This window comes from Labrus bergylta, chromosome 7, assembly GCF_963930695.1.
Source record: "Labrus bergylta chromosome 7, fLabBer1.1, whole genome shotgun sequence".
In the NCBI taxonomy this organism is placed as follows: Eukaryota; Metazoa; Chordata; class Actinopteri; order Labriformes; family Labridae; genus Labrus; species Labrus bergylta.
Window position 1 is genome coordinate 25692606 of NC_089201.1, and position 21102 is coordinate 25713707.

The window sequence follows — 21102 nt, forward strand, 5'->3', positions numbered from 1 at the left end:
TAACCTGAGGGCCACATTTAAGGTTAAGGATGGGGGCCGCATGTGGCCCCCGGGCCGCCAGTTGCCCACCCCTGCACTAGCTCATGTCAAATTGTTCCATTATTCACCATGCACCTTAATAACTTATCATTTAGTATTTGCCTACTTGTACATAGCTCTGTATATATATATATATATTTCTCGTTTACTGCACATAGTTCTCTTTACATCTGTTTACATCTGGTCACTACTGCACATAGTTATGGTTACATCTGTTTACATCTGTTAGTCCGATCACTGTCCACTTATATCTACTCTTTTATATTTTATATTTTGTATTTTTAAGTTAAGTTTAAGCTTTAAGTTGTATTTAAATTGACACTTTCTATTGTTTCTGTTTTGTTTACTTGCACTGTTGTTAATTTACTGCTCTGTGTGCCTTTGTATTGCTCCCCGGGGACAAATTAAGTTTTTTGAATTGAATTGAATTGTCATGTCCACCGTCTCAAACTAACGGTGATGTGACAAGTAGCCTAAGTGAGTAGCCTATATAAGTACAAAGTTGCTCAATTTAAATGACTTATGACGCCAATTTATCTTCTTCTTTAACTTACTTACTTTTGGTAAGCCAAACCAGAGCTTGGTTTTCGTTCAGTCGAACCGAACACATGTTCAAATAATCAATTATTGGTCTCACCTGTGAAGCACCTAGATGCCTCTAAAAGGGTCATTGTCGTGGTTGGCCACAAGATGTCGCCAAACTCAACATCCCCTTCTGTCAAGTGCTGCATTCAAGTGCTCACGGTAGGGTCGTGTTTCTGAAAATCAGTTTGGATAAGTATGGGATTTGTTTTTTATTATTATTATTTTTCACAATAAATCAAATGAGAGTAAATTAAAATTACAATGCTTTGGTATTATATTCCATTTAACTCACAGAACAAATGTATGCAACCAAATTATCTTTAAATTATTATAATGTTTTTCGAATTTACTGGGAAGAAATAAAAAAAAAAAAAAGATGAACCATTGCTTTCAAGTTAGAGATTAAAACGTGTATACCTCCGCTCTGAGTACTTTTTATTTATTTATTTTTACACATCGTTGCTTCTCGAGACTAAAATGGTAAATTCCTACAGTCGTCGGCTGCCACTATTCCCGGAAATGACCGCATAACCACAGGACACAAACTTTAGCTATTAGCGGTAGCATGAGCTTTTAGCACAACAGATAACACAAGTCTATCGAAAAAATTAACGCTGTCAGGAGTACTTTCTCTTCTGTGTCTCTCATTTATACGCTGATATGGAGCTCTAGCCTAAATTGAACACAAAGGTAATAGCCTCAAACTGGGCTTTACGTTGCAGGTTCGGGTCATTTTGGGGGTAACATTGTCGCTATTTAGCCAAATTGTTTTGTTTGTATGCTGCACTAACAATTCAATCTCGCTCTTACCTGTGGCAGTTTGCTCTTAAGCGTAAACACACCTGCTCATTACTGAATGTGATCAATGCAAAATATAATAGTGTTTTAATATATATTGTTTATGTATTGTTTTAATTCATACTTTATTCTAATCTTGGGGACAGATGTTGGATGAAAAAAAAAAAAGCCCCAGCACAATTTCTTCTTGTTGACAGTATTATATAAGAAAGGCTGTCCAGCATAAGTTTTGACCAGGAACATTTTTGACAGGTTGTAAACGTAGCCACCCATGTTACCTGTTATTAACAACCTATTTGATTACACATGCATCTTCTCCATCAGTATTTAGGAAATGGTCCGACTGCAGCAGCGCCAGTAAAGATGCACAGCCGTCTGCAGGAGTTGAAGAAGGAAGAGGAGACTCTCCTTAAAATCAAAGTCATGCTACAAGAACAGCTTAACAGGTTGAAGGTAAGGACTTTAGGGAGATTACAGTCTGTGTTTGGATTTGTGTCTCTTTTTTTTGTTTTTTTAGTGGTGCGTGTGATTTTTATGTTGTGTTTGTGCTCACTCTGTTTCAGTTTGAAGAAGGGGCCTTGAAATCCATCATTAATGCTCAAACAGAAGAAGGAGCCTCTCCACAATTGTCCCCAGAAATAGAGGTAATGTGTTGTTGCTGAGAGGACAGCAGGGAACTACGCTGCCCTACAAAGGCAAAAGAGTTGTAGAACTAAGACAAATGACTTTAAAGTCTTTTTGTTGTGCAGCCAAATGAGTTGCAGGCAGAATATTGGAAATGTGGCAATTCTTTGTCTTTTTAATGAGGTTATTAATGTTCATATAAATCTTTAGCTCAAACATGACCCTTGACCCTTATTTGGGAAGTTAAGGTACTCTGCCTTTTTCATTGCCTGTACAATAATAACGGGGTCATGCCAAGGCAAAAGGCATTAACTTCCATTTGATGCTGTATTTCACTTTGTTGCATTGTTAAAATAACACAACCAAACACTATTTCTTTGCTACACTTTAGTCAAGCTACTGTGTGTGTCAAAGAGTGCTTGATGACAGATATTAAAACAAAGACATAACACCTTAACTCCACTGCAGTGAAACAGTAACTTCACTTTGATCTGCACGTAAAACAAAGGCAGAAGACCTTAACTCAGTTTGAGTATTCCTGAATGCTGCAGTTCAAAGACCCTGATGAGTGAAGTTACTGCACTCTGTCTTGGTTTCTCCAGGGCTTTTGGAAGTTAAGGCAAATACAACCTACTATTTTCTCAAAAAAACAACACAATTGACTCAAGATATTTGTCCACATAATAAAACACATCTGTAATGTTCCAAAAATGACAAAAACTAATTTTTGAAAAAATTTTGCCTTTGTATGGCAGTATGGTGAACTATGGTAGATGCTTACAGATGTCACAGCATGTTATGTTAATATATTCCCTCTTATTGAAAAATTCAAATATAAGTTGGTTTGATTGAGTTGAGCACTTTTTCAGTATTCAGCATTTTTTCATTCGAACAGTTTAAAATTGACGGAAGAGAGTGAGTGAGATGAGGAAGTGAATGTTTGGTTTAGATGGGAAAGCTGCGTAGTTTAACCACAGAGCTTAAGAAGGACATTTAAAGCGAGCCCAGCCTGGAATTGCACACCGTGGATGAAACAGCTGAGCAGGGGTTCTGTCAGGGAAACCCGCCTCCACTTCACTGGACTCCCCTTGTCGGCCATCGTACAAAACATATTATCACATTGTTACAACGCAGTAGCTTACACATTTGAGTTTTTTTTTAATTATATGACTTCCTGTAAGTCACAAACATAATAGCTTTGTGAGGAAGCTTGTGTGATTCATCTTTAAATATTTATGTAAGGTAATGCTTGATGAAAATTCTATCTTTAACTTAACGCTAACTTCATAGCACTGAAAATCTTTTGCTCTCTTTTTACAAATGGTTTGTCTTGTACAGGATCTGTTGTATTTTTTTTCCTAACTCTTAATCGAAAACTCTCCTTTCTGCAGCTAGTGCACTGAACACTAGCATGTCATGATTACTTTGCTCTGAGATATAAACCTGCTGTTTGATAGATGCTCCTTTAAGGCAGTACCAGATATTCTAATCAAACTTGAGACGTGATATAAACTATTGCTGGGTAATTAATTGAGTTTGAATTTAATTTACGGTTTTGACTTCCCAGAATCATGAAAACAAGATAATTGAGATTAATCTGATTGCAGCTCATGATGTGTTGCGCTCATTTGGTCATGTGTGATAAATGGAGCGCACCCTTCCACCAAACAGCCTTCGCTTTAATTTAAGTGAGGAGCAGAGGGAGCTGTGGCACATAGTTTGGACCCTGTGGCCACTACTTTTAAGTGTTTCAATCAAAATAATAGTGATTTTGCCACAATTGAGTAGTCCTAATATAAACTTAGACCAGTAAGACATTTTCTATTTAGTAAAAGAAGAAAGCAGACCCAGTTGTTCATTTGTTTTCATGTTTCAGGCTAATATTAACCTTGATGATGAGAGCGAGATCAATCGGACTAAACTGCTACTGAATGCCGCTGAAGATTATGACATGGGGGAGGAGGAGGATGAAGACGATGAGGAGGAGGAAGACGATGAGGATGATATAGAAGATGACAATGAGCTTGTGCCTGAGGAGGATGAAGATGATGATTACTGAGAGTCTCAGTGTTACCGGGGCTAAAATATTTGCACCTCTAAATAAGAATCCCATGTAAACAGATGTCTGTTTATTTAACAACTTGTTTTGTACTTTCACTTAGGAAGTTTAATTTATTTGGACCGAGTGAGTAACAGTTGCAGTGTATGATGTGTGGTGCTAGCGGTATCCTTTTTTCTTTTCTTTTTTGCCTGGTTTAAGACATGTGGTCAGGATTTCAATTTATGTTACAACTTGTATCAAATTAAGTGAGAAATGTCTCACCAAAATGCCGTAACACAGTGTTATTAGGTGCTTATAGCTAACTAGACATGTTGTGCATTTTGAGGGTTAGCATTTAGATGTATGGCTGGGCCATATGTGAAGATATGTGTGAAGATATGTGTGAGTTGTGTAAGAAATACAAATCGTAAGCACAAAATAAAATGTTTTGCATAAGGTTCAACTGACTGATTCTTACATGTATACTTCCAGTTTCACCCCCACTTGCTTCCCAACATAAACTATTGTTTCTCATGTGTTCTTGGATGTTTTTAAGGTTTCCTTCTTAGATATTGAGTTAAGGTAACACGTATTTAAAATTGTCCCAACCTGACCCAGGCAAATATGTAATGCAGTGCAAACACTTTCCACCAACAAACCATTCAGCATTTTCTAAACAGATAAAACAATACAGTGAGCTTCACAATAAGGCCAGCTTTCACGCTGACAGCAGGGACAGCTCTGGAGGAGGGTGGTGCTACAGGGATTGTACAATAGTGAGCGCCCCAATAGATAGATACAGCTTTCTACACGGTCTGCTGTTCCAGGAGAGCTGCCATTCACCCGGGGAATAGGGCTTAGCACACACACCTGCTGCAAATGAATGCTCCATAAGTTAAAAAGGTAAGTAAGAGTCTTTTTACAGTTATTTACCGTTTTAAATGAAAGGGGTATTGAACTTGTGAATTTAATGCTGGTTACGAACACTGCACAGTTTATAATTCATTAGAAGAGAATGGCTAAAAAGAGAGAACGGCAACAACAATTTAAACACGGTTGGGATTGTAAAGCACAATCATTTATTTTTAAGAACAATTTAAAGTCATATGAGCTGTTACCACATACATGATATGAAACTCACACAACAAAGTGTTATCTTTGCAATTTTTCCTTATATAAAACGTCCAAATGGAGCACACAGGTTGCAGGAAAGTGAAGAGATTGTGCTAAAATGTATTGCGAGTCTTTACAACTCCAGATTTCCCCCCTGAGAATATTTTAATTAAATTGAGTCCTTAAACTGTTAGGGTAACAAATATCTCATGTTGGGGTTAATGAAAAGGTCAATTTTATTACATTTATGGGATGTCAGGTTGCTCTATTGTCATGTAATTGTGCCTGGTAAATGTATCATCCTCTCTGACATTAACTTTGCTTACATAGGTGAAACCAGGGTTTGTATGGGATCTGTCTGCCTCAGCAAGATAAGCACACACACCATTGAGTTTGAAAAGAGGGAATTTGGCTCTGCAATAGGGATGTGGGACCCCCCGTGGCCAATGGCAGTGGAGACATGTTCAGACTGCTCTAGTGACCGTTTATTGTTTTCATGCTATTTTTTTTCCTGCAACTTATTTAGTCAATTAAAAATGAAAGAGGTGTAAGTGTGTGTTGGGTATTTCATTTAAGTGTGACTAGAGGTGCTGAAGGTTCTCTACCTGTGTGCAGACATCAGTGAGAGACTGGAGCAGAACCGGACAGTGACTGTGCTGCAGGCTCAGGAGTACCATGCTGCCCCGCTGTGCACTTAGTGTGTGTCATGTGCTTATGTTGGTGCTGTGTCTGTCTTCGGCTGAGGACTTCGACTGGACAAAGAACGACCACGGCTCCTTCTATTATGGCACTTTTCCAGCTGGTAAACCCAACTTTCTTCGGCGTTTCTTCTGCATATATGAATTGTTGATATTCTTTCTCCCATCTAAGACTATGTTAACACTGCAAGCCATAATGCACAAATCTGATTTTTCTGTTTGGCTGTTCACATTGCTTTTTAAATGTGGTCTGTATCAGACTCCTGTGGGAATCCACGTATAAAAGTGGCCAAAATCTTGTTTGAACATATCAGATTAAATAGGACTTGTGCTGTTCACACTGTCATTACAAATAAATTAGATTTAGATATATACAATCTATGGATCTCATTCACATAGCAGCAAAAATAATCATATTCAGGTCACTTTTGACTGCAGTGTGAACTCAGTACATGAGGCCGAATGGTTGATGACAATGTTGTTTTAATCAGGATTTTCGTGGGGTGCCGGCAGTTCAGCCTATCAAACAGAAGGAGCCTGGGACAAAGATGGAAAAGGACTGAGCATCTGGGACGTGTTCAGTCATAAGAAAGGCAAAATCCAACAAAATGACACTGGGGATTCATCCTGTGAGGGCTACCACAAAGTCAGGGTGGGTGATTGGTGTGAAGTTTCTTAGACATAGAAAGAGAAAAAAATGCAAAACCAAAGTCTACATCTTTCATTTCATTGTGTGGGTGTTGTTCAGGATGATGTTTCTTTGATGAAGGAGCTGAAGCTCAACCACTATCGCTTCTCCATATCCTGGCCAAGACTCATCCCCACTGGCATCAAGTGTGAGTAACTGCTTGTCATACAAGCCTTTTCTTTTGATATTTGCTGCAGCTGATAACTCATGTATACTTTGATATTATTTGCAGCTGACCATATAAATGAAAAGGGAATACAGTACTATGATGAACTTATCGACCAACTGCTGGAGAACAAGATCACTCCCATTGTCACTCTGTATCATTGGGATCTTCCACAGGTTGACATCTAAACATGCGTATTATCCCTAGCTTTGCACTCCATTTCTATTCTTCTTCACTGAGTTACCTCACTTTTTGGTTTTTTTCTAGGTTCTTCAAGAGAAGCATGGTGGATGGCAGAATATAAGCATGGTTAATCATTTTAATGAATTTGCCAACCTTTGCTTTGAAAGATTTGGCAGTAGAATCAAATACTGGATCACTTTCAACAACCCATGGGTAGGTCTGCTTTTAAAGATACTAAACAGATTTAATCATACAGCTGGTATGAACATATATCAACTTGTCATTACAATCAACATGATAACACCATAACTTGCTCTTTGCTCCAGTCCATAGCTGTTGAAGGCTATGAGACAGGGGAGCATGCTCCTGGACTGAGGTTAAAAGGAACAGGGGCGTATAAAGCTGCCCATCACATAATCAAGGTAGGGAAATGAATTTACATTCAGTGATCGGACACTTGGCGATTTATGCTCCACTTTGACTTTAAATATGAGTCATATTCAAAACATCATTTTTCACAGGCACATGCTAGAGTTTGGCACACTTACGATACCCAATGGAGGGCAAAACAAAAAGGTAAACAAGGTCAAATACTTGGAGTAGCAAAAATAATTAATTCAATATTTACCTCTTAACAGTGCTGTCTGTCTTTGTGATGAGCGCTTCTGTTTACTTTGGTAGGTCTGGTTGGGATCTCTCTGTCTGGAGACTGGGGAGAGCCGGTGGATCTCAGCAACCAGAAAGACATAGAAGCAGCTGAGAGATATGTTCAGTTCTACCTAGGCTGGTTTGCGACACCTATATTTCATGGAGACTACCCTCAGGTGATGAAAGACTTCATTGGTAAGTGAGACTGCAAACAGTAAGTTTGAGGTTATACGGGTCGACGAGGTTTGAACTACTCTGATTGTAACTGTATTTGCAGGAAGGAAAAGTGTCCAACAGGGCCTTGGCACATCTCGCCTGCCAACATTTTCACCCCAAGAAAAGAGCTACATCAAAGGCACCTGCGACTTCCTCGGGATCGGTCATTTCACCACCCGCTACATCACCCAAAAGAACAACCCGTCAGGTCGCAGCAGCAGCAGCTACTTCACGGACCGCGACCTGGCTGAGCTGGTTGACCCACGGTGGCCTGACCCGGGGTCTGAGTGGCTCTACTCTGTGCCATGGGGTTTCAGACGTCTACTCAATTTTGTCAAGGTACCTTATAGTGTAAATATGGTCTTAGCATACTACAACCCTAGTTAGAAAACTTTTTTTTTTTTTAAACCTCTTAGTACACGTTTTTATTGTTCCCCATCTAGACTCAGTATGGAAACCCGATGGTTTATGTGACCGAGAATGGAGTCTCTGAGAAGATGCAGTGCACTGAGTTGTGTGATGACTGGAGGATACAGTACTTTAAGGACTACATCAATGAGATGCTGAAAGGTGAATTAACTCACACAGATTAACGCAGCTTGTTTGGCAATGAGGGGAAATTTGATGCAAGCCTTTTCTGGTCCTTGTGTTGTCACTCAGCTATTAAGGATGGAGTCAATGTGAAGGGCTACACCGCGTGGTCCCTGCTGGACAAGTTTGAGTGGGATGAAGGCTACTCTGAGAGGTTTGGCCTGTACTACGTGGACTTCAGGAACAAAAACAAGCCTCGTTATCCAAAAGCTTCTGTCCAGTTTTACAAACGCGTCATCAGCTCCAATGGCTTTCCCAACCAAAGAGAGGTAAGACACACAATACGGTGACTTACAAGCTCTGATACCAATACTTTCCAGACAGACTTTTTCAAACATCCTTCTAGACTTAAATATTTGAATTTGAATAAACCAGAAGAATTGTGTGAATAAATCCAGTACATATCCAGTCATGATATGTAATTGCATTGTAAACCCACACAGGTTGAGAACTGGAGGAGGAAGGCTATTGAGACCTGTTCTTCCAGCAACCAGCTCCTCGCTGCAGGTCAGTTTGTCTTCAACATACCTGGCCATATTTATCTGCCATCAGAGGTTTATAACTAGCTGGGGTAAACAAATAAAGATTATGACCTAAAAAAATTATAATTTGACTTGAATATGTGTTGCTTTACTTCAAGCACCCCAGAAAACCAATGACAAAATCAGTAGTTGAATAAGAAGGATGGAAAACTTAATGAACAAATTCTCTAACAGAGAGATATCTTCTTTGTTTGCCCCTCCAGCTAGAAGAAAATCCCAGGAACATGCAGAAATGGCAAAGGTTTGGCCAGTGCATGATGAAGTTTAGAACTTGAGGGTATATGTCTGTCTTTAATGCCAAATTTCTGTTTCTGCTGCTTTTCAAATTAGCTTCTTTTATTTGAATGAGACTAACAAAAACAAGCTTCTGCACTTTAACACCAAGACCAGCCTTTGAAATAAGCTTGAACTCTCTCTGTGCAGTGTGCAACTAATTTCTTTCTTTGTAAAGTTTTACTTGTGTGCCCGCTTTGCAACTTAGACGAGCCCTTCTTGTTCTACAACAGCTTCAGCATGAACTAATTTCGCATGAAGCTCATCTGTGCCCATGGGGTATTGCAAAAAGCAGGATTTTACATTTTCCCAAATAGCACAACTGCCATTCAGGAAGGACATTCATGTGACCAGACACACCTGACAACTTCCTGTGATTGTCCAAAGCCACATCTGTCAATCATCCATGAAGCTTTTTGAAAGTTAAAAACATTCTGGATGATACAATTGTCAGGTTACTTGACCACAGTGCAAATTCTGCTTTCTGAACTATTCCCCATTCGCTGCGTGCAGTTCTCAAAGGGTTAAAATGCTGTTAATCAACTCTGAGTACTTTCTTTTTTTGTTGCTTTTTTTTTGTTAGAGGAACAGCGGAGTACTGCTGCCAATATTCTAAGACTTATACATGGTAAGGAATCCCTCATGCTCACTTTAAATACGATAAAGGATGATTTGATCTAGGGAGAGAATATTAACCCTTTGAGTGCTGTGCTTAAGCATCATAACTCGCTTCACAACTAGTGTCTATAGACTGCATAGTAATGGTGAGTGGTTAACGTGTGTGTATGTGTGTGTGCTTTACAGACCCTCTGACCAGCCACATGGAGATGGTTACTGAGATTGTTGTTCCCACTGTGTGCACACTCTCCATTCTGCTAAGCGCCATCTTCCTCATGTTCCTGCTGCGAAGGCGGAACTAAAAAGGAGCTGTCACAGTGTGCATGTTTACAAACACAAACATTACCACACTCATAATGTAAATACATTATTACTTTAATTGAGCAGGTGTGACTATAAGTACATTATTTGAACTGAATTACAAGAGAATCTGTGACTTTCTCATTTTGGTGTGCATACAATTTGTGCTGTAACACATTAAAAAGACCTACTGTATGATAATGAATTTAATAAGAGACAGTAAAACTGTGTGGGCAGCCCCGCAACATTCTGGATTTTCTTATTGAATTATTGCTGAAGTTCTGTAACTATGACAACAAAGATTAGATTGAGAGTGCCAAAGACGATACAGTACATAAATAAAACAAGTTGGTCACTTTAAATATTTGACAAAACTACAGAGGATGAACAAGAAACCACTTAGTGTACACTACCTTGTACACTTTCTGATGCAGAATAAGACTATATAGCTTCTTCTTGTGGCATTGATACAATTTGGAATACTAATGAGAATATCTAAAAATGCCAAATAAACACCTCCTTTGTTGTTAACTGTTCTCTGTGTAAACTCATGCAAAGTTGACGAGGCTACAGCACACCATGGTGGAGAAGAAGGCAGGGTCCTCACTGTCCCCATTCACTGTTTCATTTGGGTAATCTAAAGACAAAACAGCCAAACAAGACAACTGTTAGCTGCCTTTTAGAGACATTCTTAACTCCCTTGTGTCAGCAACATGAAATACTGCATATGATGTTTTGCTTTTTTTTTTTTTAAATCACCTGTGTCAAAGATGACATGATCAACCAGTGGTCTGTCACTGAGCTGCAAGGACGTCCTGACCTCACGCAGACCGTGGCCACTGGACACCTCAACACCCCACACTACTGGGTGCTCTCTGTTAAATACACACAAACATGAAGGATGAGATATTAGCTCCAGTTAAATCTTTGCTGTCGATCATATGGGAAAACTCTTAATACTGTTGTAAATGCTTAAAAAAAGCAGGATCGATTGGTTTGAATAACTGAAGTAGCAATTGAAAACAGGCAGGGAATTCATGTGACCGCATAAAAAAAATAGTGAAAGACTAAAAGTGTTTCTCTTACTGCAGAGAACAACCTGCCTCATGAAAACATCTGAATACAGAGGGTTTTCTTCTGTCACATTAAGTTTTTTTATTTTATTTCATATTTGATGCAATGTAAAGGATTGAAAAACAGTTCTTCAAAAGGGAACAAAAAATTAGGTCTGAGTTTAAACATTAAGAAAAAGACAAATATCTTAACCTCTTCCATTATTTTCTTTGAAAAGGAAAGAGACAGTGTTTAAAGGATTGCTTTTCTTACTTCTGGTAGAAATGACCTATCAGTGCCGGTTTGATTTGCAGTTTGAATTCATGCTCTTCATCATACGGGTGTGCTTTGTAGTGCTGCAAACATGATCTAAAAGAAAAGGAGAGTGTCTCATTTAGGGTCAACATCCAGAAAGTTCATTTTTGAACGCTAACATATCCCTGAAAAATAGCGAAATGGATCTACTAACTGTGTCAGCAGGAAGAGTCGATCATAGGGCAAACCCAGGAAGGCACTGCAGGTCAGTATTATTTCCAGCAGATGGTGCAATTTCCTGAGTCGGATCACTTGCTCCTGCAGATCGACTTCTGTGCTCAGGTAATAACACTACGGAGGCAAATATTCAGACTAAGGATGTTTTTTTAACTGCCCTTTTTAAAAAGGATGTGAGTAAAATAGTTTTATGCTTACCAAATGGTTTAGAGTTGTCAATTCTTCACCTAACAAAAAAAAATAGTTCAATATTTAGGCAAAGTCTGTGCTCAGTGATTCATGTACAAAGAGGTTAAATGTAACTATAAAAAAAATGTAATCAAATGTACTAAAAATAGAGTTATAATGACATTAAAAGGGGTAATATGTTTGAGGTTACCAATGAGGTAGTTGATGTAATCCTTTCTCATCTTGTCCAGACCCATCTCCAGCAGCATGTGGACCGGGGTGACCCCTGTGAGAGACACATGATCGATCTGTTGGTGGTAGGACTGTAGGATGAGTTTGCTGAGGGAGCTGCTGCTGTCTCTGTGAATCTGGACAAAGTGAAGAAAAAATTAAATTAAACTATCACACCACCACATATCCTTAAAGAGCATACTTTTTTTGTGGAACGGGCATTTTGTCTTACCCAGGGTTTGATGTCATGGTATTTGAGAGCTTCAATGACCAGCTTCAGGCAGTCACCGATGTCTTGATATGAAGTCACACCTGTAATTCACATAAAAATGAGTAGAGGGGAAGTGGTTGTAAATGGTAAATGGTAAATGGACTTGAGCTTGGATAGTGCTTTTCTAGTCTTTGGACTACTCAAAGCGCTTTTACACCACAGGTCACACCAACCCATACTCACACTGATGGCAGAGACGGCTACATAAAGTGACCATCAGAAGTAACTAATCCCATTCATACACATGCACATGCAGCTGACGAAGCTGGACAGCGATGTGGCTGCAGGAGCTGGGGATCTAACCGCCAACCTTCTGGTTAAGAGACAACCGACTCTACCAACTAAGCCACAGGTTGTCAAGGCCTGTTTGTAATGCTTAATGAAATAGTTAGTTGTCTTCTTTATAGAGGAGTTGACTCACTCTTTCTCATTAGTGCCCAAAGCTGCTCCACAAAATCCAAATCCCCTCGTTCCAAGAGGGAGTTGTAGATGGGAGTGTCTGTCTCAGTCTTCACCTTTGTGGTACAAAAAAACAAAACAATAAAAGAGCATGACAGCTAAGATGTTTGTTCTAAAATGAATTATTTTGTGAAAAATCCTTTTGTTTTTAATGGTATCATACCTCGGCTGGTTTTTCAGCCTTCTCTTGCAGTGTCTTGGCAGTGCCCTGAAGCTCTGAATAGACGGTAAACAAAGAAATCAATTATCTATGGTTATCTATGGTTTTTCTTAAATCATAGTCAAGACGCATTGTCTTAACAAAGCAGATACCTTCTAGGAAAGCCTTGGTTAGATTTACAGCTGATACGCTTTCCAAAGGTTCCATCCATTCGGTCTCACCATTTCTCAAACCATCAGCAAGTGTCTGAAATGACAGTATACTAATAAAGAACTAAATGTAACAGATGCCTGATATCTCATAGTCATTCTTCTCAAATTACTGCAGAATGCCAACCTGAAGAAACCCTAGCTCCTTGTACATCTCGTACATCGGGCTCCTCATGTCACCACTGGCAACTTTGATGTTCTGCACGTGAGCAAAGGTAGACACGTCAAAACACTAAGTATGCTAATTTATTATAGATTTTAAACTGTATTATAACGTTCCAATTATACTTCAAACATGCAAAAATTGAGCATTCATGAAAAAGAGAGATCATGTTTTGAGTGTGGATAAATGCTGCTTACCAGGTTTGCTGTGGATGACAGGGGCGGGGTCTCAAGGATACTCTCCACATGGCTCCATTTGAAATCCACTGTCACAGTGCTCTGCGACTCAATTGTGGTGTTTTCAACAACAGTGGAGCCAAACAAGCTGAACCTGGCACTGCCTTTAACTGTCATCTGGAAGCATGGACAGATATAAAAAGGGATGATATTTACACTGACTTAAAAGAGTATGCACAATCACTTACCGAGGAGGGGTGATGCCTTTCCTTGTGGTCCCGTTTAAGCTCTTCCAAGGTTATGAGGGAGCCTTTGTCCACAGTTGAGCCTAACAAAATTGGAATGCAAGAAGCGTTAAAATCACAGGATTTGATCAGAAACAAATATACACTGTACTGATCATTTGTCAAGGGTGTTTTTTTTTTCAAAACGATTTAAATCTTTTGACCTCTACCTTTGCAGGTTACAGAGTATAGTTTGACACCAGACACTTTATTGCCCGTGCACACAGTTTCAGCTCCAAACCACGTTGTTCCAGCTGGATCAGACATGTCACATCGCACCCACAGAGGCAGTAAGGCAGCGTTGTCGTCCAGAGCTGACACATTAGCATTTTGAGATAATGTATACCAAGACAGCAACTGCCTGTAAAACAAAAAAATGGTAGAACGACATTGAATTTCCATCCAGTCTATAAGGTGTTTAGCTAATAGAACACTATAAGCATTAGCTTTATTTGGATAAAGTATTCTGAAACCTCTTGTGACTAGTCACCTCGCTTTCATGATTGTGAGTGGCTGCGGTCCCAATTCTGTCTGGAGTGTATCAGCGTCGTCCACATCGGCATCTTCATCAGAGCTGTTTGATGTTACGTTCATTTGCTGATTATCACATTCAGTTACTTTCGGAACCTTGTGAAATAAAGAAATAAAAATATGTTTCAATGATTGCTGTTAGTGAGAGACTTAGGAAGAAAAATGTGATGCACAATATCAAGTAAACTTAAATTCAAGGCTGGAGGAATATTTAAAATCCTATCAAATTCTAAGCAATAAAAAGCAATGTGCCCCATTGAAAACCAAAAGAAGCAGATCAAAAAATATTGTTTGTGATTTCTGAAAAGAAACACTAGACTTCCAAAACAAAAGAAAGAGAGGATGAACGGAAAACCAGGAGGCCCCCAATGTACCGATAACTGTAGACATGTATGCATGTATGAAACAGTCTGTTGTTGTGTGTACATGTGCACAGTGTGCATGTGCATGCTCCTGTGACTGTAGGACTGTGTGTGTGTGTGTGTGTGTGTGTGTGTGTGTGTGTGTATTAGCAGACGCTTGGGTGAACTGTAGCACGGTTAAGCTAATTTGTAATTACTGTTTTTATATTGTTTTCGATGTATTGTCCATGCAGCAATTTCCCAGCATCCTAGACAAATGTCTCTCTAGGGAGACGAATAAAGAAACCTTGACCTTAAACTTGTCTCAGGAAACCAGAATGAATGAAAATTAGTAACATTATTATTATTTTTTTTTTCTCACAGCTTTTTCACAGATGAAGACTGGATGGTTTCCACAGAACATATTCAGGACAGGGACACTGTCTCCATTCATCTTTAAGACTTGGATGTCCTCCTGAAACACAATCGATACATTTTTACCATCAATACTAAAAAAATAAAAAAACAAATAGATAGACACAAATAGGTGCAAACGATTTATCTGTAGATGAAATTACCTCATATAAACGAGGATCATTTCTTTCCGCATCCAGAAAAGACCTGTACCAAAAGGGTTAAACACAACACTCTCATGAGAAATATGCAAGGTAAACATTGAAGTAATTTCATGAAGTAATCAGATAGCCTCGTTTACGTCATAGTAAAAGCTAAATAGTTAATAAATAGTAACTTTAGGCATTCAAATGTAAACTCACCGAAGAGCACCGTGAAACTCCTTCGCACTAGATATCGCCTTTGAGCACATTTCAAAAAGAGTTTCACTGTTAAAGAGCAAACAGCGTTGAAAGACAGTCGAAGTTAATACACCAGAAGTTAGACTGCTGTAAAGTTTGTGCTGCTGCCACTGTTGATATTTTGACGGTGGCGCGCTCACTCAGGCGGTGACGTCAAGAGGTCAGAGGTAAATCACTTTTTATCGTTATATTGTACTGTGTTTTAAAAATTAAAAAAAAAAAAAAACGTCAAAAAATTAGCAGGGTGTTTCAGATTATATGTTTGTTTTAAAAAAAATACAGTTTAAAGTAAAAAAATAAAAACAAATTCAATCCTAAATAATTGCAAAGAAAGTAGTCCGGACTTTACGTTTTGTTCTAGACATCACGGCGAAAAAAAATAAAATAGTTCCTGTAGTAGAAACAATTTTGAAGGCTGGTTTGTTAATTCGTGACGATTTGATTCAAAATTCTAACTCAAATTTAAGCTTCATTCATATATATATATACGATAATCTGTTATTATTTGTGTTCAGCAAAACACTGGAGAAAAAAATGTCTAGTCAACGGAAGTGATAGTGTTCGGGGCGGAGGCATAAAACATTTGGGGTGAATTACCGACTTCCTTTTTACTGTGGCCGCCATAGCGAGTGGAGCGTGGTTCCCGGCGAGCCGAAAAGAAATAACCGAAAATGGTGAGAAAATACGGATTTATATTTATACCAACGCGCTATAATATACGTAAGACTTATCTCAGTGTTTGTAAATGGCAAACTAGTCGTTATGTGTCTTCTTTGAGGCTAAAGAGACCTAATAGAGCAGTGAGTAGAAATGCTCCCGGCTAGCGACGCTAACACGAGGTGCCATTTTGGGCGATCAGTGTTCGTAGTTTCACCCAGTGACACGTGTGATTGTCTTTCTCATGGCATACTGTTAAAAAAGCTGTTCCCAGATCTTTCTTGAGATGTCATCAATCCTCTGGGACCTTGTCGTAGCGTAACCATTGTTACATTGCCCAAACATGTGAACGCCAAACATTATGTTGGGACCTTTTTAAGACTGACTTGCTAAGTCAAAGCTAACAAGCCTGCTAAGTCAGGGCCGCACATTTTTAAGATGAATTTGTTTGAATAGTGACTGTAAGTAGTCGATGTTTCAATTAAGTTAAGCGTAATGTGCATTTAATTAGCTGACTTGCGTGTTTAACCGGGGCGCAGACTGGCGATTTTGATTAGTTTTCACTGACTACACATGTGAAAAAAAAAAAAAAAACTAAGTATTATTATTGTTAATTATTATTACGTGGCGTGTCCTTATGAAGCCATCTTTTGAGGAAAAAAATAACATTTTTTAACCTGCAAATCATCCCCCCCCCCCCCCCCCCCCTTGTATGCCTCTGCACCTTACATCGTGTACAGCTTTCTCACTCTATATAAAATATCTTGCATAATCTTTATTGTACATTTTTTGCTTCCTAGGCGTGTGCCCGACCCCTGATCTCGGTTTATTCCGAGAAAGGAGAAACCGCAGGCAAGAATGTGGTCATGCCTGCTGTGTTCAAGGCTCCAATTCGTCCTGATGTTGTGAATTTTGTTCACACCAACATGCGCAAGAACAGCCGCCAGCCTTACGCAGTCAGTGAACTGGCAGGTGAGTAAAAGTCTCTGTTCAGCTGGCGTCACGGTTCAACATTGAGTTAGGCAATTAAGCCTTGGTGTTCAAAATTATTTTGTTGTTTGTTGTTGTACTTAAGATGTGTAATTACGTTTGATTTCAGGTCACCAGACCAGCGCAGAGTCCTGGGGTACAGGAAGAGCTGTGGCCCGTATCCCTCGTGTGAGAGGTGGTGGTACCCACCGCTCTGGCCAGGGTGCTTTTGGAAATGTATCCTTCTGATCTGAGTCAAGTTCCACTTTTTGTCTCCAAACATTGCTGCATTGGCCGTGGCAAATGAAAGCTAACACAAATACTTGCCATGATGGTGTAATTTGCGTCTGACTCTGTGAACAGTGACAGAATGCCTACTGTCATATGCTGTCACAGATGGCTGATGAACATTTGAGTCTGAGCAGGTATTCTATAATAACTGTGAAGTTGTTAGTTTGCTTCAGTTGTTGTTAAACCTCCTTGACTTGGGTCTAGATGTGTCGCGGCGGTCGTATGTTCGCCCCCACCAAAACCTGGCGCCGTTGGCACCGCAGAATTAACACAACCCAGAAGCGCTATGCCATCTGCTCTGCTGTGGCTGCCTCTGCCATTCCTGCACTTGTGATGGCCAAAGGTAAGCTTTGGGGAAAATAGTCCTTGTTGGTGAAAAAGAAATAAAAAAATGTATTTCTAGTATAGGTGAAATATAAAAACCAGTTAGTGGTTGACTTGCCATGATGGTGTAATTTGCGTCTGATCCTGTGAACAGTGACAGTTGCCTGCTGTCTCTTAGCTGTCACATGGTATTGATGTTTGTATAATTCTGAGCAAGATTAGAACCCCTCATCTCCCCCCCCAAATCAGAAGGTTGTTTTTGGTTGACTTAATGATATTGTTCATTAGGTCATCGTATTGAGGAAATCCCTGAGGTCCCACTGGTGGTAGAAGACAAAGTTGAGGGCTACAAGAAGACCAAGGAGGCCGTCCTCCTGCTGAAGAAGCTGAAAGCCTGGAATGACATCAAGAAGGTAATCTACACAAGTTATAAAATGTTCTCTTGGCTTGACCCAGAACAGAAAAAAACATGACTGGGAAGTATGCTTAGTCGAATTCATATTAGATTTAAAGTCCAGAATTAAAACCCCAGGTGGTTCCAGATGCTTTTAGCTTTAATTGAACACTTTCTCTGCTGATGGTTAATGCTTAGGTCTACTTAAATAATGAAGCAGAACTTAATGTTTCAGGGGCATTTCAGTTATATTTTTAACTTTCTGTTCTCAGGTCTATGCTTCTCAGCGTATGCGTGCTGGTAAGGGTAAGATGAGGAATCGCAGACGGATCCAACGCAGAGGGCCATGTATCATCTACAACCAAGATGCTGGTGTCACTAAAGCCTTTAGAAACATCCCAGGTGTGTTATTTACTCAAATGATTCATGTCATATACAGAGATGCAAACTTGAACTAAAGAGAAATTAGAGATACAGGCAGTTACATTGTAAAATGCTTGAATCTGTATTAGGGTGATGTATAACGGCTGCCTTGCATGTTATAGCTCGTGGTTGAGTTCTTGATTAAGTAACCTCAAAATAGCTTTTGGAAATGAGAAGTTTCAACCTAAAGTGATATTAATTCTCCTGCTCTGTTTATGAAGGCATCACTCTGCAGAACGTGAACAAACTGAACCTCCTGAGGCTCGCCCCTGGTGGTCATGTTGGCCGCTTCTGCATCTGGACAGAGAGCGCTTTCCGCAAGTTGGACGAGCTGTATGGCACCGGGCGCAAACCTTCTTCCCTTAAGGTTGGCTACAAGTGAGTAATTCAGGAGCAAGTGTGCTGCAACACATAATCTTTTTGCTATGATGAGCTTCCACTTCAGGTCCGTGTTTTTGAAACCCTGTGATAGTAACGAAGTACTGAGTTTGAACAAATAAAAGCCATGTTTGATTACTTTTTCGAAATATGAGAAATTAAAACATGAATTCCTTCATGTTTTTTCAGCCTGCCCATGCACAAGATGACCAACACAGACCTGAGCAGGATCCTGAAGAGTGAGGAGATCCAGAAAGCCCTTCGCACACCCAAGTAAGTGCAGCTCACTTTAAGTTCTTCAACTTGTATTATCTTGTCAACCATGATGATATTCCACTTCAGGTCCGTGTTTCTGAACCCTGATTATTTGGAAGTCCTGAGTCCCATGAAATCTTTTACAGACTTGTAGTGTGGAAGTTGTTCATCTTACTAAGACTTGGTATTTTTGTCATTACAGCAAGAAGATCAACCGCAGAGTGCTGAAGAAGAATCCTCTGAAGAACTTGAGGATAATGCTCAAACTGAACCCTTACGCTAAGACAGCAAGACGTCATGCCATCCTCAAGCATGACCCTGCGGTAAGAACCTTAACAATTCCTAGCTCCTTGCAGAACAATTACACTTAAAACCGTTGGTTGTGACTTTGGAACTTTGTTTCTGTAGATCAAGGCCAAGATGCTGAAACCCAAGAAGAAGCCTGGAAAGAAGGGAGCACCTGCTAAACCCAAGGCATAAATTGATACTTACAGACTGGAGTTCAGTGATTTAATAAATCAGTTCTTTCAAATACTTGAGTCAGGCCTATCATTCAAAATCTCAACTAAAACCAATTTCAAACAGTTTTTGAGGGGGGAAATGTGAGGAGCAATATAGAGCATATCAGTTCAGCAACATGTCATTAAAAAGTGGACTTTTTTAAATGTTTTATTTAGTTTGCACCCTATTTCAATTGGCAGTGAGGTTTGTACAGTAAATATGCAAATCTGAGTACTTGATCTAAAGATGCATTTAACCATAGTACAGTGACAGACCGTGTGGCTTTGAGATGTCCCACCTCTGCACAGATGAATGTCACGTGGTATTGTTAAACATGAAGGACAATAAAGGTAAGCATGACTGAACAAGCTGCTGGTAAGGTTAAAAATGAGCTGTGGTGACTGAAGTTGGAGGACCTTCATCAACAACAAAGAAATGCTGCTGTCTCAAAGGAATTCAGAAACATCTGAGGTTCGTTGACATAAAGTGATATTTTTCTGTTCTGCATTGTCTTGTTTCAATTCCCTGGAAAGTGTGGTTGATTAGTTGGGGCTATACATGTAAATGACATTAGAAATGCTGCTAACCTAAAGTCATTTAACATTGCCTAAGGTGTATGTTTTGAATTCAGTGTATTTCTCAATCTTGTTGCATCATAGCCTTGAATAAGTAAATTTAACAAGCAAATAGAGGCACTTCTGCATATTAACTGGTAAAACTTATTTGTTTTTAAGGGTATCATTCTGCAGACGCTAAACACTGAGTCTGGTTAGGCTTGTCCTTGGGGTCCTCGAGTTGCACGACTGCTGGCAGAAGCCTGCTCAACTGGAAATTGCTTAAAGTGAGTATTTACTGTCAAGAGCAGCACAAATAAAATGTTAATCAGTGATGAGCTTCCACTTCAGGTCCGTGTTTTTGAAACTCTGTGATATTTACGAAGTTCTGAGTTTAACCATCCAAAGACTCGTCAGTTAATCTTCAAAATTTAGAACAGGAATTAAATCACATTTTTTTCTTTTTATTATTCCAGCCTGCCCATGCACAGGATGACCTGAGCAGGTTCCTGAGGAGTGAGGAGATCCAGAAAGTCCTTCACACCCCCTGAAGTAAGCATAGCTCGCTTCTTCATTTCCCCCTGAGATCAATAAAGTATCTAATTTGTTTAAGCCTTCCGACTATGATGATATTCCACTTCAGGTCCGTGTTTCTGAACCCTGATTATTTGGAAGTCCTGAGCCGCATGAAATCTATTATAGACCTGCAGTGTGTAAATGGTTCATCTTACTGAGACTTGTTAAATTTTGTCATTACAGCAAGGGGATCAACCGCAGAGTGCTGAAGAAGAGTCCTCTGAAGTGCTTGAGGATAACGCCAATGAGATGCACTATGTCTTACTTTTTGGAGATCAGTAATAAATCACTTCTTTCAAATACA

At 39.5% G+C, this 21102-nt stretch overlaps 4 protein-coding genes, 1 long non-coding RNA gene and 6 other non-coding genes across 14 annotated transcripts; 10 read left to right on the forward strand and 1 right to left on the reverse strand.

The window, feature by feature from the left end:
* The first annotated feature begins 1137 nt into the window (after positions 1–1137).
* Positions 1138–4550, forward strand: snapc5 (small nuclear RNA activating complex, polypeptide 5). Its single transcript, XM_020631327.3, has 4 exons — positions 1138–1314; positions 1747–1875; positions 1986–2066; positions 3923–4550. Exons 2-4 carry the CDS (start codon positions 1786–1788, stop codon positions 4103–4105), a joined length of 354 nt encoding a protein of 117 aa, XP_020486983.1. The 5' UTR covers positions 1138–1314; positions 1747–1785; the 3' UTR covers positions 4106–4550.
* A 287-nt stretch (positions 4551–4837) lies between these two features.
* lctlb (lactase-like b) lies at positions 4838–10149 on the forward strand. 4 transcript variants are annotated; one of them, XR_010666700.1, is made up of 16 exons: positions 4838–4990; positions 5816–6002; positions 6390–6550; positions 6647–6734; positions 6819–6928; positions 7020–7148; positions 7262–7357; positions 7457–7511; positions 7617–7778; positions 7861–8138; positions 8243–8369; positions 8460–8659; positions 8834–8897; positions 9136–9209; positions 9789–9833; positions 10010–10104. XR_010666700.1 is itself a non-coding variant. In XM_065957173.1 (15 exons), exons 2-14 carry the CDS (start codon positions 5876–5878, stop codon positions 9198–9200), a joined length of 1662 nt encoding a protein of 553 aa, XP_065813245.1. In that variant the 5' UTR covers positions 4838–4990; positions 5816–5875; the 3' UTR covers positions 9201–9209; positions 10010–10147. The 4 variants fall into 4 exon arrangements, 3 of the variants coding, with proteins under 3 accessions (XP_065813245.1, XP_065813244.1, XP_065813243.1); XM_065957173.1 differs by lacking the exon at positions 9789–9833 and having other exon boundaries at positions 10010–10147; XM_065957171.1 differs by lacking the exon at positions 9136–9209 and having other exon boundaries at positions 4839–4990; positions 10010–10149.
* A 28-nt stretch (positions 10150–10177) lies between these two features.
* On the reverse strand, positions 10178–15629 carry zwilch (zwilch kinetochore protein). The gene is made up of 18 exons (XM_020631325.3): positions 15438–15629; positions 15240–15282; positions 15044–15136; positions 14280–14416; positions 13960–14150; positions 13754–13833; positions 13527–13682; positions 13294–13365; positions 13110–13203; positions 12961–13013; positions 12760–12853; positions 12300–12379; positions 12048–12204; positions 11867–11895; positions 11646–11782; positions 11450–11545; positions 10883–10998; positions 10178–10760 (listed from the first exon to the last, which is right to left on the reverse strand). Exons 1-18 carry the CDS (start codon positions 15485–15487, stop codon positions 10672–10674), a joined length of 1767 nt encoding a protein of 588 aa, XP_020486981.2. The 5' UTR covers positions 15488–15629; the 3' UTR covers positions 10178–10671.
* A 362-nt stretch (positions 15630–15991) lies between these two features.
* On the forward strand, positions 15992–19699 carry rpl4 (ribosomal protein L4). The gene is made up of 10 exons (XM_020631312.3): positions 15992–16150; positions 16934–17105; positions 17233–17339; positions 17598–17736; positions 18006–18130; positions 18384–18513; positions 18756–18912; positions 19102–19185; positions 19370–19490; positions 19576–19699. The coding sequence occupies exons 1-10, from the start codon at positions 16148–16150 to the stop codon at positions 19645–19647; spliced, it is 1110 nt and encodes a 369-aa protein (XP_020486968.1). The 5' UTR covers positions 15992–16147; the 3' UTR covers positions 19648–19699.
* LOC114920196 (small nucleolar RNA SNORD16) lies at positions 17427–17526 on the forward strand. The gene has a single exon (XR_003808504.1). It is a non-coding gene; the product is annotated as a small nucleolar RNA SNORD16 (small nucleolar RNA).
* Positions 17833–17932, forward strand: LOC114920197 (small nucleolar RNA SNORD16). Its single transcript, XR_003808505.1, has one exon. It is a non-coding gene; the product is annotated as a small nucleolar RNA SNORD16 (small nucleolar RNA).
* LOC114920202 (small nucleolar RNA SNORD18) lies at positions 18955–19024 on the forward strand. The gene has a single exon (XR_003808510.1). It is a non-coding gene; the product is annotated as a small nucleolar RNA SNORD18 (small nucleolar RNA).
* Positions 19230–19296, forward strand: LOC114920195 (small nucleolar RNA SNORD18). The gene has a single exon (XR_003808503.1). It is a non-coding gene; the product is annotated as a small nucleolar RNA SNORD18 (small nucleolar RNA).
* An 817-nt stretch (positions 19700–20516) lies between the features above and the next one.
* On the forward strand, positions 20517–21098 carry LOC136179717 (uncharacterized). Its single transcript, XR_010666701.1, has 2 exons — positions 20517–20774; positions 20982–21098. It is a non-coding gene; the product is annotated as an uncharacterized lncRNA (long non-coding RNA).
* Positions 20549–20618, forward strand: LOC114920200 (small nucleolar RNA SNORD18). The gene has a single exon (XR_003808508.2). It is a non-coding gene; the product is annotated as a small nucleolar RNA SNORD18 (small nucleolar RNA).
* Positions 20841–20907, forward strand: LOC114920201 (small nucleolar RNA SNORD18). Its single transcript, XR_003808509.1, has one exon. It is a non-coding gene; the product is annotated as a small nucleolar RNA SNORD18 (small nucleolar RNA).
* Positions 21099–21102: the final 4 nt, after the last annotated feature.

Coding starts and splice junctions, on each gene's coding strand:
- snapc5 (XM_020631327.3), top strand. CDS start 1,786: ATGCACAGCCGTCTGCAGGAGTTGAAGAAGGAAGAGGAGACTCTCCTT. Junction 1,876..1,985: donor AACAGCTTAACAGGTTGAAG/GTAAGGACTTTA, acceptor ACTCTGTTTCAG/TTTGAAGAAGGGGCCTTGAA. Junction 2,067..3,922: donor AATTGTCCCCAGAAATAGAG/GTAATGTGTTGT, acceptor TTCATGTTTCAG/GCTAATATTAACCTTGATGA.
- zwilch (XM_020631325.3), bottom strand. CDS start 15,487: ATGTGCTCAAAGGCGATATCTAGTGCGAAGGAGTTTCACGGTGCTCTT. Junction 13,683..13,753: donor AAAGGCATCACCCCTCCTCG/GTAAGTGATTGT, acceptor CCATGCTTCCAG/ATGACAGTTAAAGGCAGTGC. Junction 13,366..13,526: donor TGTCATCCACAGCAAACCTG/GTAAGCAGCATT, acceptor GCTCACGTGCAG/AACATCAAAGTTGCCAGTGG.
- rpl4 (XM_020631312.3), top strand. Junction 17,340..17,597: donor GCCAGGGTGCTTTTGGAAAT/GTATCCTTCTGA, acceptor ACTTGGGTCTAG/ATGTGTCGCGGCGGTCGTAT. Junction 18,514..18,755: donor AGCCTTTAGAAACATCCCAG/GTGTGTTATTTA, acceptor CTGTTTATGAAG/GCATCACTCTGCAGAACGTG.
- lctlb (XM_065957171.1), top strand. CDS start 5,876: ATGCTGCCCCGCTGTGCACTTAGTGTGTGTCATGTGCTTATGTTGGTG. Junction 7,512..7,616: donor ATGGAGGGCAAAACAAAAAG/GTAAACAAGGTC, acceptor TTACTTTGGTAG/GTCTGGTTGGGATCTCTCTG. Junction 8,370..8,459: donor CATCAATGAGATGCTGAAAG/GTGAATTAACTC, acceptor GTTGTCACTCAG/CTATTAAGGATGGAGTCAAT.